At 42.7% G+C, this 17,614-nt stretch overlaps 1 protein-coding gene across 4 annotated transcripts in view; it reads right to left on the minus strand.

The window, feature by feature from the left end:
- The window catches only part of KDM1A (lysine demethylase 1A), a 58,496-nt gene that overhangs the window by 2,699 nt on the left and 38,183 nt on the right, over positions 1-17,614 (minus strand). For 2 of the 4 annotated variants that reach the window (XM_032303222.1, XM_032303220.1), the window contains 9 exons: positions 12,673-12,684; positions 10,053-10,195; positions 9,595-9,685; positions 8,277-8,411; positions 7,452-7,525; positions 6,413-6,524; positions 3,213-3,345; positions 1,369-1,556; positions 828-942 (listed from right to left, as the gene is read on the minus strand). In XM_032303222.1, the coding sequence (XP_032159113.1) occupies positions 828-942; positions 1,369-1,556; positions 3,213-3,345; positions 6,413-6,524; positions 7,452-7,525; positions 8,277-8,411; positions 9,595-9,685; positions 10,053-10,195; positions 12,673-12,684 (1,003 nt within the window). The remainder of the gene's footprint in view (positions 1-827; positions 943-1,368; positions 1,557-3,212; positions 3,346-6,412; positions 6,525-7,451; positions 7,526-8,276; positions 8,412-9,594; positions 9,686-10,052; positions 10,196-12,672; positions 12,685-17,614) is intronic. The other 2 variants (XM_032303221.1, XM_032303223.1) reach the window with 1 other exon arrangement.

Consider the following 17,614-nt stretch of genomic DNA (forward strand, 5'->3'; position numbering starts at 1 on the left):
CGAGATGCTGGGACACAAAAGCTAGGAACTAGACCGAACAACCCCATGGATCAATAGAGATGTATCACATAGCTGTAATTATGAACTGATAAAAGCAAATGAAGAAAAACAAAAGAGAAAAAAATACAGGGACTTAATTTAGTTTGAGGCAGCAGAAGTATGTGTGTCCTGGAAGGCCTCTCTGAAAGCACGGCAGGTCAAGGCCAGAAAGGCTGGGCAGGGTATGCCACGCTGGGGGGAAAGAGAAGAAGAAAAAAATCTCCGTGGGCCCAGAACACACAGAACATGCAGACGCCCTGAGGCAGAAGACAGGAGATGCACTTGTATACACACACACAAACGTTTTAAGCACCCACAGAGAAGAGCAATCCAGTTGTAGAAGAAATTAAAATAGGAGGCAGGGGTTTGATACATAGGTTCTAAAGGAAGTAGTCAAAAGATTCAGGGGCCAGTCAGATACAAAAGTCTGAGAATTAGGAATAAAGTTTCCCCTATGGAAGCTTCCCTGGTTCTGCGCCTCCTGGCTGGGTTGATTCTTCTTTTTACATTCTTTATGCAGTGCCCTGGGCTTTCACTCTGGTCCTCTACTAACAGCCCCATTCCGAGAAGGCTCACCTCCTTAGCGTACTTCCCACTAGGATGTGAGCTCTTTGATGAGGGGTACTTTTTTTTTCTTCCATATCCCCAGCACCTAGCAGGAATTTCTGGGATTGCTGGTTTAATCAGTGAAAAAAAGCAATACAATATGTATTTGAGAAAACCCAGAATATTTCTAATTCTCTATTCCTATAAGAATATGAAAAACATTAAAACCAGGAAGCAGTTACCTTTATAGAGGTTCCAGAAGAGGAAGAGCTCACCCCTGCTGGCCGTCGTGCTGCCAACGTGCCCGAACAAATTGACGCTTGGGTCCCAGAACACACGGTCAAAACACAGCACCACCTGTTGTAAAAGAGGAGCCCGTGAGCTGATGACAGGGCTCTTGACAGGGCTCAGAGAGCAGGGCTTGAAGCAGAGCTGTGCCTCGACAGGAACTACTGCTGCTCAGGCCTTACCAAAGTTTCCTCTCATCTACTCTCTGCATAAGCCCAGAAATCCCTGTCACGAATGTATTACTGAAGACAACATTTAGAGCTGTTTTTGTGGGCTGAGGTCTGTAAAATGATCCCAGAAGAGTCAGTCCTCATCTGTGTGTGTATTTATTAAAAAAAAAATCAGGCACCGAAATGAACGGAAATGAGCGAACGGACAGGCCTCTCCCCCTCACCTCTCAGAGCCGAGAGCACAGCACAATGTGCAGAAACGCAAACCCTGATGATCCTCGCTGACTGCACCACGGGCACGTGGAGAGATGCCCAGGGCCAGTACCTTGTTCAGGTTGCCGAATCCCATCCTCTGGACGGCGGACGTCTTCCACTCGGGAAGGGGCGGCACAAACTGGACGGCGGGGGGCTGCTGCTTCAGCACCCCCAGGGGCAGCGTGCACAGAACGGCGTCACACTTGTAGATGAACGTCTGGCTCGTGGAGCGGGTGTTCACAGCTATCACTTCACACCCTAGAGACGGTGGAGGGAAAAGACTTTACTGGCGATAAGGATGGTACAGAACATTCTATGCGTGGGAGCATCAACATATGATCCCATGAATATCCTGTTCTCTTCACTTTTTAATACAAGGAAACCAAGGTGGCGGCGAAGTGACTAGACGGGCCCCTGCGGGTATGAACCGCCAGGACTCAAGCGCTAACAGTCAGCTCCGGAGTCCCGGCTCCCCACCACCGCACTTGTCTGCCCTTCCTCATACACTGGTCATCTTCCAGGCTAACAGCCTTATTAGTTACCAAGGGTTAAGTAAATTGCAACCAAAGTGAAGAATAAAGGTCTATAACAGTAGAAGCAGTGCCGCCCCACGGTGGTTAGGTGCTTGCTAAGGACCGAGAGGGATGACCCCAGAAGACCGTGGTGCAGACCGACGGACGCCACTGGCACGCAGGGCGTGCCCTACCAGAGATGGCACCGGGAGGCCTCGCTTGCCAGAGTCTGCAGAAAGCTCAGAGTGGACCACAGCAAAGGCACTGAAAAGAGTGCCTTTTCCTCATTTGTGTTTTCTTTTTCAGTACGTACCCATTTATTTCAGAAGATTTCAGAAAATACATAAACAGCTCAAAACTGGTAGAAAAGCTCAGTTCATGTCCCCTTTCCCACTGCTCTTCTTCACCTGCCTGCAAAAGGCTATTCAAAGGCTACAGACCTCAACATCAGCTAGAAGCTTCAAATGAGGGGAATCAAATGGAAAATGGGCCTCGGGGGCTGTAAAAGTTAAGAACATCTGCGGTCGTCTCTGCAATTCTAGAAGAGCGGCCATGAAGGGCAAGCAAGGTTGACGGCCACAACGCCACTTGTGGCCACGAGGGCCCTGGGGCCAGGGGAGTGCGGTGATTCGCTTTCATCAAGATTCTCGACTACTGATTCCAGAGGTGGGTGGACAGCAGGTTCTCTGTGCTCCACATTAAATGTGCCCTGAAACCAGCAACAGTGAGCACTGAGCCTTCGGCCTGTGGGAATCGGGGTAACGCCACCTCTAAGTGTGATGCTCCCAGTATCAGAAACCAACCCGAGCGGTTAGCCCCTCTGCACGGGAAAGGCTAGAATGGATCCAAAGAGGAAGACCCAGACGGTAAAATACAAGGAGTGGGTCCCATTGTGCCCAGAGGCCCAAATCCCAGTCTTTAAGAATACACTTTGTGGGGCGCCTGGGTGGCTCAGTCAGTTAAGCATCCGCCTTTGGCTCAGGTTGTGATCCCAGGGTCCTGGAATCGAGCCCATATGGGGGTCCCTGCTCAGCAGAGAGTCTGCTTCTCCCTCTTCCCAACACCCCTGCCTTGTGCTTGCTCTCTCTCACGCATAAATGAATCTTTTAAAAAAAAAAAAAAAATCCAAACTCACCGGCAGTTGCTAATATCAAAGTAATTCACACACAAATTGGAAACTTGCCTCAATTTTTTGATTTATGTAACGATGGATCAGACTGCCCAAAGGCTCTACAGGTCAATCCTTTTGTCATTACAGATTTTCAAAATTACAAGTCATAGTTTATATGATACAACACTTTATCAGGAAATGTACCTAATTTTTTTTCTGTCAAACTCAACAAAAGATTGGTACCATGTTTCAGAGTAAGAGACTTATCACCCCAGTGAAGCAGGGACATACCCGAAGCCGTGTAGCGAACCTGCCGCACCGCTGTGTTCAGTTTAATGTCTAGGCCTTCCGCTAAAGCCACAGGGACACACGAGTAGCCATTCCTCACTGTCAGGTGGCTGCCAGTAAACTCAAAGTCATCATCCTAAAGAGGACAGAAAAGTCCATCCATATTTCCTTAATTTATGCCATACATCCTGAATTCTGTAAGATTCACACTGAAAAACAACTGTTTGTGGAAAACAGTCAATATTCTAAGGCAGAAATCAAAGAACCACCATTCAGTATTCAGTGACAGCTATCCCAGGAAACTAGAGGGAGAAGACAGAATGCTTACATGTCCCTAATGGCCATCTCCTTCCCTAGATGGAGTTTTCTCCTCACAGTCTCACACCCAACCCCTCAGGCGGATTACCTTGGGGGGGCGGGGGGGGGGATCTCTCAGAGAAAGAGGATTCAATAAATTCAGATGTTTGGCTTTTGAATGCACTACAGATTTGGTAGAATATCAGATTCACCACCCTAATTACGTTTTCTTTTACCTGAGAGCAAAATCAGTTTTTATTTCTTAAACTTACAGACTTGAAGGATGAGGAAGGCTTCCAAAACTAAAGTTAGTCAAACTAGATAAAAACAATCCAGGATTATAAAGACTGGCCCAAGAGGCTCCCTACAGTAAAGAAGTCAGCATTTGGCCTGGAAGGAGTCCCAAATGATCTTACTTCTTTGAATTTACTGAAAAATTTTCTCTGTAGAGAAATTTTGAAGGCTAGTCAGTATTTTCTAATCTCATGAAATTTCTGGGAGAAAACAAGCATGATTCTTTTGAATTAGATAAAAATATTGGGTTGGCAGAACTCTCACTACTTAGTGACTGATTCATCTGCTCCCCATACTGATCAGTTCAAATCACCGACACCCAGACTTTTAATAAGATGACGAATGGATATATATTGAAACTTCAAATGATAAAATCAGTGACGAGGGTCTAATTTAGTCATACATGGAAAAACAATAGCAACAACTGTAACTGTCTATTCTGTAACTGGAATTCTGTAAGATTTTTACCACTAATAGGTCCAATCCTCACTCTAAGTCAAACACTAAAGAATATGGAAGTATAACCTGAAGATTAAGAATTCGAACTAATTTTATGAGCAAAATGTACAATGGAAATGAAAATGCGTGAGTAAAAGTCTAATATTTACTTCTGTAGTCTTAGGTCTGGTCAAAGTCTCAGATTTAGAGATTGAGCCATTTAATTTCTAAGAAGCTCTGTGACTTCTCACCAGGTCAAGAGTAACTCACACTTGCAATACTTAACAGTAATTTGACGAAAGACTAGTGTAAAACCTGTACACTGAGAACTGTAAAACATTAAAGAAAACCTAAATAAATGGAGATATACCAATACCAATCAAAATCCCAGAAGGCATTTTTTAATAGAAACTGATAAGCTGATTCTAAAATTTTTATGGAAATAGAGAAGACCTAAAGTAGACAAAAAGATTAAAAAAAAAAAAAAAAAAGCGGAAGAACGTACACTACCTAATTTCAAGACATACCATAAAGGAACAGTAACTGAGACCACATGATAGTTGCATGTGGACAAATGAGTGAGTAGAAGGAATAACCATGAACAGCCTCATCCATGGTCAAGCGATTTTCAAAAAAGGTGCCAAGACAAATGAAGAAAAAGGATGGTGCTACAATAATTAGAAAACCATATGGAAAAATATGAACCCTACCCTCATATCTCATTGTACACAAAAATTAACTCAAAATGAATCAGAGACCTAACATTAGGGCTAAGTCCATAAAACTTCAGGAAGAAAACAAGAGAAAATATAGTGATCTAAGTTTAGACTTTCAGGATATAAAAAGCACAAAGCTTATAAAAGAGAGTTGAGGAAATACGAAATTCATAAAAATAAAAAGTTTTGCTCTGTGAAAAATACCATTTAGAAAATTGGGGGGGGGGGGACCAGAAGAAAATATTTACAAAACAAAAATCTGACAAAATATATCAACGATCGAAGGAACATAATGAACTCTTACACAATTTAATGAGAAGACAACTAGATTTGAAAATAATGGACAAAAGATCAGGGGCGCCTGGGTGGCTCAGCAAGTAGAGCCTCTGCCTTCGGCTCAGGTCATGGTCTCGGGGTCCTAAGATGGAGCCCCGCATCGGGCTCTCTGCTCATCAGGGAGCCTGCTTCCCTTCCTCTCTCTCTGCCTGCCTCTCTGCCTACTTGTGATCTCTGTCTGTCAAATCAATCAATATTTTAAAAAATAAAATAAAATAAAATAATGGGCAAAAGATCTAAACAGACTCTTCAAAGAACTGACACACAAATGGCCAGTAAGTACAAGAAAAGGTGTTTCACATCACCCATCATTCGAGAAATGCAAATTACCACCACAATGAAATGTACTATACACCCATCAGAATGGCCGAATTTTTTAAAAAACTGCCAGTACCAAGTGTTCATGTGGGCGTGGAACAACTAGAACTTTCATACACTGCTGGTGGGAATGCAATTTGGAATAGTTTGGAGTTTCTTATAAAGTTAAAAATCTACACTTAAGACCCAGCAGTCTCACTCCTAGACATATACCCAAAAGATGGATGTGACTGTTCACAGCAGCTCCAGTCACTTACAGCCAAAAAGCCTGGAAGCAATCCGAGTGGCCACCAGCGCACCCGCGAACGGACAAGCCATCTCCAGCGCACCACACGACAGACTAAACGATGAAAAGAAACCAACCACTAATATGCCAACAACACACGTGAATCTCAGCAACTCTGCTAAGTGAAAGAACTCAGACACACAAGGCTATATTCTGTATGGTCATATGCCATATGGTTCAACGTATAGGCAATTCAAGGAAAATTAAAACTACAGTGACAGAAAGGAAACCAGGGGCCGTCTTGGGCCAGGAGTGGGAGGGCTGGGTGGGGACTGACTGCAAAGAGGCAAGGGAGAACCTTCCAGGATGGAAATGTTCTGTATCTTGATTATGGTGGTGATTTAAGACTATGTACGTTTGGCAAAACTTGAACTTGTTTGCTTAAAATAGGTAAATTGTACTGTAATGTAAATCCTCTCTTAACAAAGCTGTTTAAACACACACACACACAAATTAAGTTTCTCCTAAGACCCCTCTCAAAGACACATGCAACAAAATAAATGATAAAGGAATTTTACCTGGTCCCAGTGTTTAAGGGAGAGTGTAGAGAGAGGCGTAGCATTAGCAAATTCAAGATTTGCAAAATGCCAATCAAGTATTTGTCTGTCTCTTGAGGAGAGATACACGTCACTGCAAAATGAAAACAGAGAGGCACAGGTCACTAAAGGACTACTATCCTCAGTGGACGGATGGAGACCATCTCAGTAACAGGAAACCTAAGCCTGGTACTGTGTGCCTTATACAAAGAAATTACAAGTCAAAAAGTAGGACCTTATCTGTCTCATAAACTCCTTTATTACTGGTGCTGAGAGCAGTGCCAAGCACACTACCTAAAGCAAATTACTATCAGGCTTCATTTGCGTGGGGGGTGCGGCGGTGGTGGAGACAAGGTCCCTGAGGGGCTCAATTAAGCATCTGCCTTCGGCTCTGTCCTGATCCCAGGGTCCTGGGAATGAGTCCCATGTCCGGCTCCCTGCTTGATGGAGAGTCTGCCTCTCCTTCTCCCTCTCCCCCTGCTTGTGCTCACTCGCTCTCTCACTCACTTTGTCAAATAAATAATTAAAAATCTTAAAAAGAAAAAACTTCTTCATATCAGTACCTGGCATTATAAAAGCTTATTTGTTTTATAAAGAAAGCAAAAAAAAAATTTTTTTTTAAAGCAAGAGTGGGTAGCATCCCCAGCTCCAGAGTAGAAATACTGGAGGGCAGATGCACCATGGAGCACAGCCAGTATCAGCATTTAAGTTCTCATTATCAAAAATCCAATGGAAACAAAGTAGAATACTTTCCTAGTCCTCAGAATTAGGGGAATTTAAAGCAATACCACCTTCTATTCCACTCACAGGAAGACGGTATATTTTATTCAAATACCATATCTTATGGAGAAAGGTTATCTTTTCAAAACCAAGTGTATTTAAATAGGACACTCCTACCCATTAAAATCACAATCCATTCACTGGACATAAATAAAAGCCCACACTGCTTTGTAATTTTCCCTCTAAATATGACAGAGAACCGCAAAAGCTATCCTTCTGAACATTTGTGTGTTTTCCTCACCTTGGGGGATTGGCTTCCAATTCTTGAAGTTTTTCTTCTAGCTTTCCTTGTGTTTCAGCTAATTCATCATATTCCTGGTAAAATTAAGAGAACTGGGTTGATCTTAATGGGTCAGAGACGAATCTCGTTTATACCTCAAAGTGTAAGGCCTGGACCACCTCCCTGTCCAGGTCACCTCTGCGGTGTGCCTTGGCTTAAGGCTGGATCAGGGCTCAGGGATGGTGGTTCTTGGAGACCAGTTACAATGTGAGCCCGGAATGAAGGCAGGACGCAGCGGAGGGAGAGGGCGTGCAGGAGGAGGAGATAAAGGAAGACTAGCTCACTAGTGCGCTACAAAGAAAGAGTGAAAAAGACCAGCAACTACGACTTCCTGTGCATTTCCCATGTCCCTAGCACAGGATAAAGCATTTTAGATCTCTTACAAAGGAAAAGTATTAACACTGTGTCACATAGGAGATGATTATGGAATCTAAGATCCCACGGCTGAGAGATACTAAGGGATTTCGACCAGAGAGTTCCAATATCAAATGACTGCAGTCTATGTTACTACTCTAAGCTGACAGGGACAAACTATGACAGGGAGCTACACTGAGATGTAAGTAAGTTAAAGCACAAGACTGTGAAAACAAGGAGAAATTCTGCAGAAAAAGCAGATCTCAAACCACACTAACCCATTCAGTCCCCTTGGTTCCCGTGTATTAAATCCTCTTCCTACCACAGGCACCCGTGATTGGTCAGTGGCTCTCCCTTTTCCAAAGCTTCCCAGATCTATAGTCTTTCTTAGGATTCCAAGGAAAACCGTCCAGGCAAATATGAATACCCCACCTTGCACAGAGCAGTCAGATCTCTGTGTTTGCTTTTCACTAAGAACTCGGCAGTGATATCTCTGGGTGGCTTGACCTCAGATGCTTCTTTGTATTGCTGATGGAGTTCTTTAATTTTCTCTTTCAAATTTACCATCTAAGAGGGAAAAAGACATATTTACCATTTCAGATAGTGATGTAAGCCATCTCCAAATCACATGTGTCGGTTCCCCCTAAACTGCTAGTATACCTAAACAGGATACAACGCGAGGTCCTTGAAACTCCTCAGTACCTCTTCTACATCATGACATTTTAGAATAGGAAAAAAATCCTATACAGTTCAACACACAGGAAATACACCATTATCAGAGAAGTAAGATCATCTCTGCCTTCTAAAACAAACAGAGAACCAGGAGTGTTCCATTAATTTAAAAATGTATATATATATATATATATATATACAGGACAAAGCACCACTTAAACTTATTGTTTTGGGGAACAAATGGTCATGATTTGTTTTCTAAATTATGTAAAGGCTATACCACCACACAGAACCTTCCAGAGCCATTCCTAATGTTAGCCCCTCAGCTTTCTGGCGGTACTGGGCCCCACAGCTATCCTGCCAGCTGGCTGTCCTCCAGCCTCTGCTCAATTCACACGTGCCACACACAGTCCATGAAGAAGGTGGACTGTGGACAGGAGGAAGAAACAAAGCCCAGTGAGAGAGTGAGGCAACAGTGTGGTCACCAGATGCACCCAGATTTTGCATTAAAAAGCTCCCCGCAAGGGCCGTCCCACTTCATGTCTTCTCCCTAAGCTGACACTACATTCGCAGCTGGCAGGATCAGGAGAGAACCAAGTGGTTTCCCAGTCTGGAACCAGGCCTTTGCGAAGTGGTGGGAAGAAGAGCCCTCAGCAGACACACCACTGAGGACTATCCCCATAACTGGCACCTCAAGCGAAGTAATTATGGCAATGAATTATGGTCCCGGATGCAGACTCGTCATCCTCCTCAGTGGGAATTCGACCCCGGCACGGCTGACCTGCCTCTCATCACAGAAGCCAGCAGAGGGCACTGGGCTAGCTTTGCCAAAGGGAACCTGACACAGGAAAGATCTACTTCCCCTGGCAACAACTTGCCAATAATACCATACTGAAAGACGGACAGATAAAACCATGTCTTTTATTAGTCACTTTTTTTTTTTTTTTAAGAATAATGAGTCCCAGCTGCATGGACCTTCTCTCCCCGCAGAGGGAAAAAAACAAAACTGGAAAATTTCTCAAGCCCCCCCAACCTGCACTAATACATCTTCAGCTATGAAGAAAATATAAAATCTCACCTTATTAAGAAGTTCTTTCAACTCCTCTTGAGTCTTCACTATCTTCTTCCAATGCTCAATTTGTTCATCTTTGACATGCTTTTCTTGTAACCTAAAATTGGGAGACAATAAATACGACCTGGGCACACAGCCAGCTTTGCAGCCCAAGACAGGAACGCATCAAAAACATTCAAGGACATCAAAGCCCACTGAAATTTCTAATACTTTGGAATGAGAAAGATGGCAGGTGGCAAATTATTTTCTTGGCTATATAGTTCAATGCCATAAAAGCTGTGAATTTTAGAACTGAGAGGGGTCTTAAGGATCATTTTAAAAAATGGTTTAACTTCGAGAGTTCATTAATTCACATGAAAATATGTGAAAACTAGCTCAAATAAGGCTTGCTGAAAACATCAAAGCATAAACAGCAAATCTCTAAGTAGAATTCGCTATACAATAAGCAGTATCAAAATACTTACTGAATGACGACTTCCAGTGCCTGGCCAAGGGACACAGGCTTATTATTGAGGACATTGAAGTCTAGCTGATGACTAAGGTAAGATGTAGCTTCTAGCAACCGGTTAAACTCTTGCTCTACCATTTCATCTTTTTCTTTAGGAACCTGAAAATCCGAAGTATAGCAGAGTTGGTCCTTATAATAAGACTGAACATAATCATCCATGAAAACACAAATGCTCCACAGTTTCAAAGGTCAAAATATGCACCTCAAAGGGGGAACCTTTGAGGACAATGATGCCAACTTTCTTTTCTATGAAGTGGTCAACTCCACTGAATGAGGTATGAAATGTTTGGTCCTGATATTTTCTATGCTCCCAATTTTGGCCTCCGAGCTGGCACTCCACCTCTATTAATGGCCACAGGATTCACACTGGTGCTAGCTAGTGCTAACTGAAATCGCATGGGGCACAAGGTGTCCTGGCGCTGACATGCACTGAGAGAAGCTGGGCCGACATGCAAACGACACACTGGAAAAGTCTCAAGGAACAAAAACTATGTCAACACACCTAAGGACCTTCCAGAAAAAAGGGCAGGATGTAAAAATAAGAAGCCCAAGTATTGCCTTTCCCTCAAGATGAATTTTGGGTGGGAGTAGGAAGAGAGAAGTGAAACTCACGACGATGAGTAAGAACACAATAGCACCTTCATGCTTCTGCAGAGTAACAGCGTGTTTTATGGCACCAATTAAGTTCAGAGCTGAATGTCCGAAGTGCTGAGACTATGCGTGACTGAGGTACCAGGTCTGGCTCATTACTGTGCAGGAAGAGAGCAGACTGCAAAGCAGATCATCAAGCTGCAAGATCACATTCCTAGTCCCTGCTGTGCCCCTGCTTGTTGATACCATCAGCTGGTTGACACAAATCCCTCTGCTACTGTTTAATTCAGTCCTAAAGGAAACTGCATCTGCAATTTTATTGCCGAATTCACAGCAGTAGCAAGAAGGAAAAGGCAAATCCAAAGCAAGTATGTCTAAAGCAAGCATCTCTTGCTAGAATAAACTGGGCATTAACTGGGAAATGGGATTCAAAATATGGAATTTCACTTTACAGCCAACCCAAAATTGGTAATAAGAAGACAGCATTAAAGAACATTCTAATAAACACTAAGGCCAAGGAGGAGTGATGTTTTACAATCAGGGGTAACTTGTGGATGAGATCACCACAGTAAGATTCTACCTCTCCTTTGAAATGCCTGCGTTTTTGCCCTTTGCAATTAAACAGACAACTTTTAAGGACCTAGTCTCTGCCCCTTCACTGAGGGGTCACATGAGTATCTCTACATGATGAGCCATGGTGTGGCAAAAGAATATGGCAAGAAGTATAATCTGCACCCAAAAAAGAAAGGGAAAAGAACTGCAACTCTCTTTTGGAACTGTAAATACGACACCATAACTGACCCAAACAGAATCACATTCTAAAGCATCAAATTCTAAAAGGCCAAAGATGGGAGCGATTAGGAAATCTTTATGAATTAGAGAATCCCCCTTGGCCTAAGAAATATAAATCCCTCAGAATCTTCTGGTTGAGAAATAAGGCAGAGAATCGGTCTTGGGATACTTGGTGCACTTTCTATACGAGTGGTACCTGAGACTTGGTAGATCAAACACATCTGACCTACCCATTCAGCTCCATGGCCAAAGGAAGGAGGTCCTGGTGACATCCCTAATTGTGCTGATTACACAGCTATCACAGCTGATGGAAGAGACCCTTCTGTCAGGAATTTCATTTACTTTCTTGTCAGCTGCTTTTCCTCACTGATGTGATGGGTCATATGCAGAGCAGCTCACAGCAATGCTGAAATTTTGCTCAGTGTGATTCCTGCAATGATGTTACCAAAGATGGTTCCAGAAACTCCAAATTTGGTGTTTCTTTTAAAAAGGAAACAATTGCATTTTTAACGTGAGAGCTATACAGTTATGAGATCTGAACTGATCCCAGATGCAGTGTGCATGACTGCTTTTCCTGGAGTATAAACAGTGATATTTCTATGTGTGGCTTCAAAAAAGCCTAGCAAGAGGATGCTACAGAAGCAAGAGGGACCAGATCACATGTGCCTCTGCAATAGGGCAGAATGTGCCAATACACAGTGTGCAAATGGTACAGATTAAAGCTCTCCCAGTGTCAACCAGATGACTTGCTTCAGACAAGCTTTAATCTTTGTAGCTAGGGTGACAGTCACATAGGGAAGTTCATACTGAAAAAGTACGCAGCGCTCAGGCTCAGTAACTGGGGTCCAGGGTGTGTGGTAGAGAAACATTTAAAGGGACACTGTCAAGGTTAGAGGGACCAAATTTGACCGTTTGTTTCTTCCCTCTGTTTGCTGAGCAGCCCACTTGATTCGTAACACTTTCCCCTTTAGTCCACCCACACCCCACCCCACAAAAAACCTTTTTACATGCGCTTTCAATGACAAAAACTCAAATGGCACAGCCCAACATATAGGCGCAACTCTACAACAACAAACCAGTGTGAATGTATGATGGAGAGGATCTTTGGAAGGGAAAGATCTAAGTTTCAAGCTTTTAATGGGTTATTGTAAACAGTGAAGAAAATGATTTGAAAAATTATAAAAAAAAAATACCTTGACAGTGTCCTTTTAACCAGTGCAGCAGAGAGAGAAATAAACTGTAAATAACAGCCCAACAGCCACGTCAAATTTAGTTTCGTATGACAGCAGTAAAATCAAGGCTTTAAACACACAGCATGACAGAAGCATTCTGTTAGCTCGGAAGCTGCAACCACCAGAGAAACAAGGAACAAATATAGAAACCGAAATGGGAAAGTCAAGGCACAGAAATGGGCAAAAGAAAGGCAGTTTGCGGGGTGGGGTGTGAGGGTGGTAAAGGGAGATGGTGTTGGAAAGCAGTGAGGAACAAAGCAAAACTCAAGAGAAAAGGAAAAACACAGAACAGTAACAGGAACAACAACAAAAACAAACAAAAACCAAATAAAAAGATGACTGCTCATCTGACAGACACCAGGACGGCAGGCTGCGCCTCTGGCCGGCTGACAGGGTCCCCTGCTCTGACTGGAGACTCCACTCTCCAGAACACGAGAGAAGAGTACTGAGGCCACACCCATTTTCCACCTAGGTAAGCAAATTTTAGGACTGCTGCCAAAGAGCCCAGGGGTAGCTTTCAAACCTGGATTTTAATTCCATTTAACTTCAGAATCCCACTTTGAAATTAAAATATTTGGAAAATAGCAAATAGTTGTCCGTTAGGAAACCAACACTGGGGAAAAACCCAAAATATATTTTTGGTATTTTTAAATCTTGAATCTGTTTCTAAAATTAAGCTAGTCAGGTATGCTCTATTTGACTTACTCACACAGTAAAAACAAGTTTAGCAACTGACTAGCCCCTGTGCACTTCTTAAGTACCTGTTTCAGGTCACTGCCCTCCCCTTGGTGAGAACCCCTCAACTGTTAGTTCCATAAATAAGTACGGAAAGGAGCCGAAATATTGGCAATCTTTAAACACAAGTCGCCATAATTTTCACTTTTACCTGACTATTCTATGCTAGCTTCTCAAACGGCATCCTGAGAAAGGAATTCAGCAAACGACTACCGGGGCTAACCAGCAGGTCTGCTGGCAGCTGGGTTTCTATGGCATACTGAGAACAGAACAGCAAACTAAGAAGGGAAAGTATCTTTAATGTTGTTCTCTAGCAAAGACTCACAAAAGGGATATCACTGAAACAGACCTTTTTTGAAACAAATTTTGATTATGACTTTTCAGAGCCATTTATTTCTCTATGAAAGACTCCGAACAGTTGCTTCAAACTAAGAATCTGGCATGTCCCACTGCTCTAAACAGGTACAATGCTAAGTGCTCTGGTCCTGTAGAGAGGACATGGAGCATCCCTGAGCATGGGCGGGGAACAGCAGCCTGGGTATGTAGCCCACGCAGAATCAATTTAGGGAGAGCCAAGTGATTTTCTGGACAGGGTCCTAATCCTACAGGAAGTCATCTCAGAGGAAGGACAGCTCTCCTCAGCTCTACCTCTGGTTACATTCTATCATCACAAACCCTTTAAGTCTTCAAAACCCTGTCCATTTCTCTTGTTTCCAGTGTGCATAAGCTCTCTAGCAGCACAGCAAAAGGGTGTTAGGTGCAGCTAGGTTCTGGGCACCCAAAGGCTGGAGATTTAGCCAGAGAAAGCCTCAGAGTTATGCAATGAAAAACAGCTGTAATGGCCAAATCTGGCCAACAGAAGCTACAATAAATCTATCTCTCCCCCTCCCATGCACTTCTAGAATTATGATAAAACGAAAGATTAAGATTAGTTCCTTTGGGGGGCGCCTGGGTAGCTCAGTTGTTAAGCGTCTGCCTTCAGCTCAGGTCATCTGCCTGCCACTCCCCCTGCTTGTGTGCTTTCTATCTCTGTCAAATAAATAAGTAAAATCTTTAAAAAAAAAAAAAAAAAAAAAAAAAAAAAGTTTAGTTCCTTTGGTAAAACCTGGAAGAAAAATTTACATCTGAAGTCTCTGATTCAGATTCTCAAATAAAGGAAATGAGATAGGCGATTATCCTTAAAGGCAGAAAAAGGACAACAGGTATATCCTTAATCCAAATAAAATTCATTGTGACTTCATAAATGGGAGACAGTTGTCCACCCCCAATTTCTCATTTCATTAGAATCTTTTAGGGGATATAAATAACAGAGTTCTCTAAAGCAGTAACTATGCTGAGTGGAGACAGCACACGCATGTCCAAGGAGTTCACTCTAGCAGTTTCTAGCGCATAGCAGAGGTGCTCTGTAAATTCTTATGAATGAATAAATTAGTAAAGTTTAGAAAAGCAAAGTCAGCATTATAATTATATTTGAAAGGAAAGTAACTATTTTGCAACTTTAGGAACACAGAAGTCACAGTATTTTTACATTGATAAAAAGCAGGGATTGGAAGATTTTAAAAGGTAGAGAAAAACAACCTTCAAAATACCAAAACTCGGGGTGCCTGGGTGGCTCAGTAGGTTAAGCTTCTGCCTTTGGTTCAGGTCATAATCTCAGGGTCCTGGGATGAAGCCTCACATCGGCGGGGTGGGGGGGGGGCGGGGGGGCAGCGGGGCGTCTGCTTCTCCCTCTCCCTCCCCCTCCACAGCTCATACACTCGCACTCAAATAAATAAAATCTTAAAAAAACAAAAACAAAACAAAAACTGTTTCCACAAAAGAATAGGAAAACGGAAAGGGCCAGCAGGCCTGTGTCAAAAGTGTAACTAACCTAAGCGTCACTCCATATGAGTGCAAATGACAACCTGCTGAACTGAGGTAGGTATGGAGTATACCCATTAACGGCCTTCGTAAAAGGCCGATTACTTGAAAGGCACTCTTTACCTTTCAAGTGTTCTTTCTTCCTCATAACAGATGAGCTATTCCCAAGAAGAAAATCAAGATCTGTTTTCTCCAAGTTGTTACTGAGTCTTTGTGCCTCATGTGGTAAAAAAAACAAAACAAAGACTACAAAAAAACCCAAAAAACAAAAAACCCAACTCCCTCCCCTCAATGGAGACCAGAGATTTTATAATGCAAAATACTACAGGACTGAAGTAATTTGATTAAGATGCTGTTTCATTACTCAAAAAAGCCAAAACAAAACTAGAATTTAAAACCCGAGTTAATAGTTGTCTAGGAGATACGCTGAAAACATTTACCCCATCTCCCCGCCAATCCGTTTTTCAGCCTCCTCACTGATGACTCCCAAAATAGTCCTGAAATATGAATTACCCTATTTCCCAACTATCTCCATTTCCAGTTAAAGCTGATCACTGCAGAGTTCAGAGTATAACTCCAGCAGGTCAGTCTGAGGGCAGCTGCTGTGTTAGCTCTGCTTTTACAGGTTTAGAAGATAAACCTCTATTTATAGGGACATCCTATATTAGAACCAAATAAGAAAGCCCTTGTTCTAGTCATCTGGAGCCATAAAAGCACCTTCTGTCAAAAACAAACACAGAAGCTCAACATTCTACCTGCCAGCGCAGGGCTGGAGAATAAGGAAGGGAACTCATCCAGGGATTCTTTTGATTGTGTTTAAAACAATAACAAGGTAACAGAACAAAAACCACTTGCTGTGCAATTTTTGTGTGTGTACCAGCCAAATGACTAGGTTTGGTGACAGGTCCTAAAGACAGTATTACAAATGGTATTTGTCACTCTGGTTTAACTGCTGACTTTGTGCAGGATGAGGGAACTGATTTCTGTGTACTAACAACAGAACCATCAAATCACCCTCTTTTGCACCGAGGCCGTGCACGAAGAATGGAGGAAGACAATCCCATTTCATTCAACAGTTGATTAAAGAAAAATCAATGACTGAGTGAATGTCCACTCTGTGGGGACAGGGCGGGGGGCCGGGCTTGTTGCCTCCTTAGAGTAACTATGAAAAGAAAGCTCCTGGAGAAGGAGACTCAGCTGATGAAGTCACACAGGCAGCCGGATTGAATGCACTGACTCCAGTCCCCATCTTCTCTGAAATGTCGCCAGATATGTAGCACAAGGGCCGGCACATCTCAGAGATACTGCAGGTCTGGTTCCAGAACACCGTAATAAAGTCAGTCAAATGAATTTTCTGGTTTTCCGGTGCATATAGAAGTTATGTTTACACTGTACTGTAGTCTAAGTGTGCAACAGTACTACGTCTAAAAAACAATGTACATGCCTGAAGTAAAGTAAAAAATGCTAACTATCAGCCAAGCTCTCAGTAAGTTGAATCACTGATGACGTATTACCATAATAAGTAATAATGAAAAAATCTGAAATATTGTGAGAATTACCAAAATGTGACACAGAGACACTAAGTGAGCTGAGAAAAATGGTGGAAAAATGGTGCTGAGAAACTTGGCTCTATGCAGGGCTGCCATAGATCTTTCATTTGTATAAAAAGGCAGGGACCAATTTCTGCAAAATGCAATAAAGCAAAGCACAATAAAACGTGTGTCTGTCAGGGAACCCGATCTGGGCTAGCAGGCAATGTATTCTGGGCTCTACAAATTACTGACTGGAGTGACCCTGTCTGAGCTTTAGATGCTTCCCCTGTGAAATCAGAGAATGAAGTAACTAACCTACATACTTACTCCTCAGGTTTCCAAAGTCAAGAAACATATTTGTAATTATAAACAAAATTAATGGAACGGTAAGCTTTTAGTTCTTGTCCTATAAGCCAAAAGCCAATCTACTGGTTAAGAGTTGTCCATTTCTACTCTGAACTAGACTACAGAAACATTAACATGACTTCTTCTGTTTGATTAACTTAAGGTAAAGAGAACTCAAAGCTGTGACAAATTTTCTCCTAAATTTGAGAGTGCTTGAAGAATCCTCCTCACCACTTGGCTATGGCACCAAATACAAACAAACTGACTTAGAGACCTCCTCTTGTAAAGATCAGAGTTGAGGAACAACTGCAAATTTCACCTGGAAAAATACTCCTGCATATATAAAATGCTGAAAACCGCACACCACCTCAACAGAGGTTTCCTACAGTGCTACTCAAAGGGCTGGTCCTGGTGAGAGGAGCTTATGCCAG

The sequence above is a fragment of the Mustela erminea genome, chromosome 10 (assembly GCF_009829155.1).
Source record: "Mustela erminea isolate mMusErm1 chromosome 10, mMusErm1.Pri, whole genome shotgun sequence".
In the NCBI taxonomy this organism is placed as follows: Eukaryota; Metazoa; Chordata; class Mammalia; order Carnivora; family Mustelidae; genus Mustela; species Mustela erminea.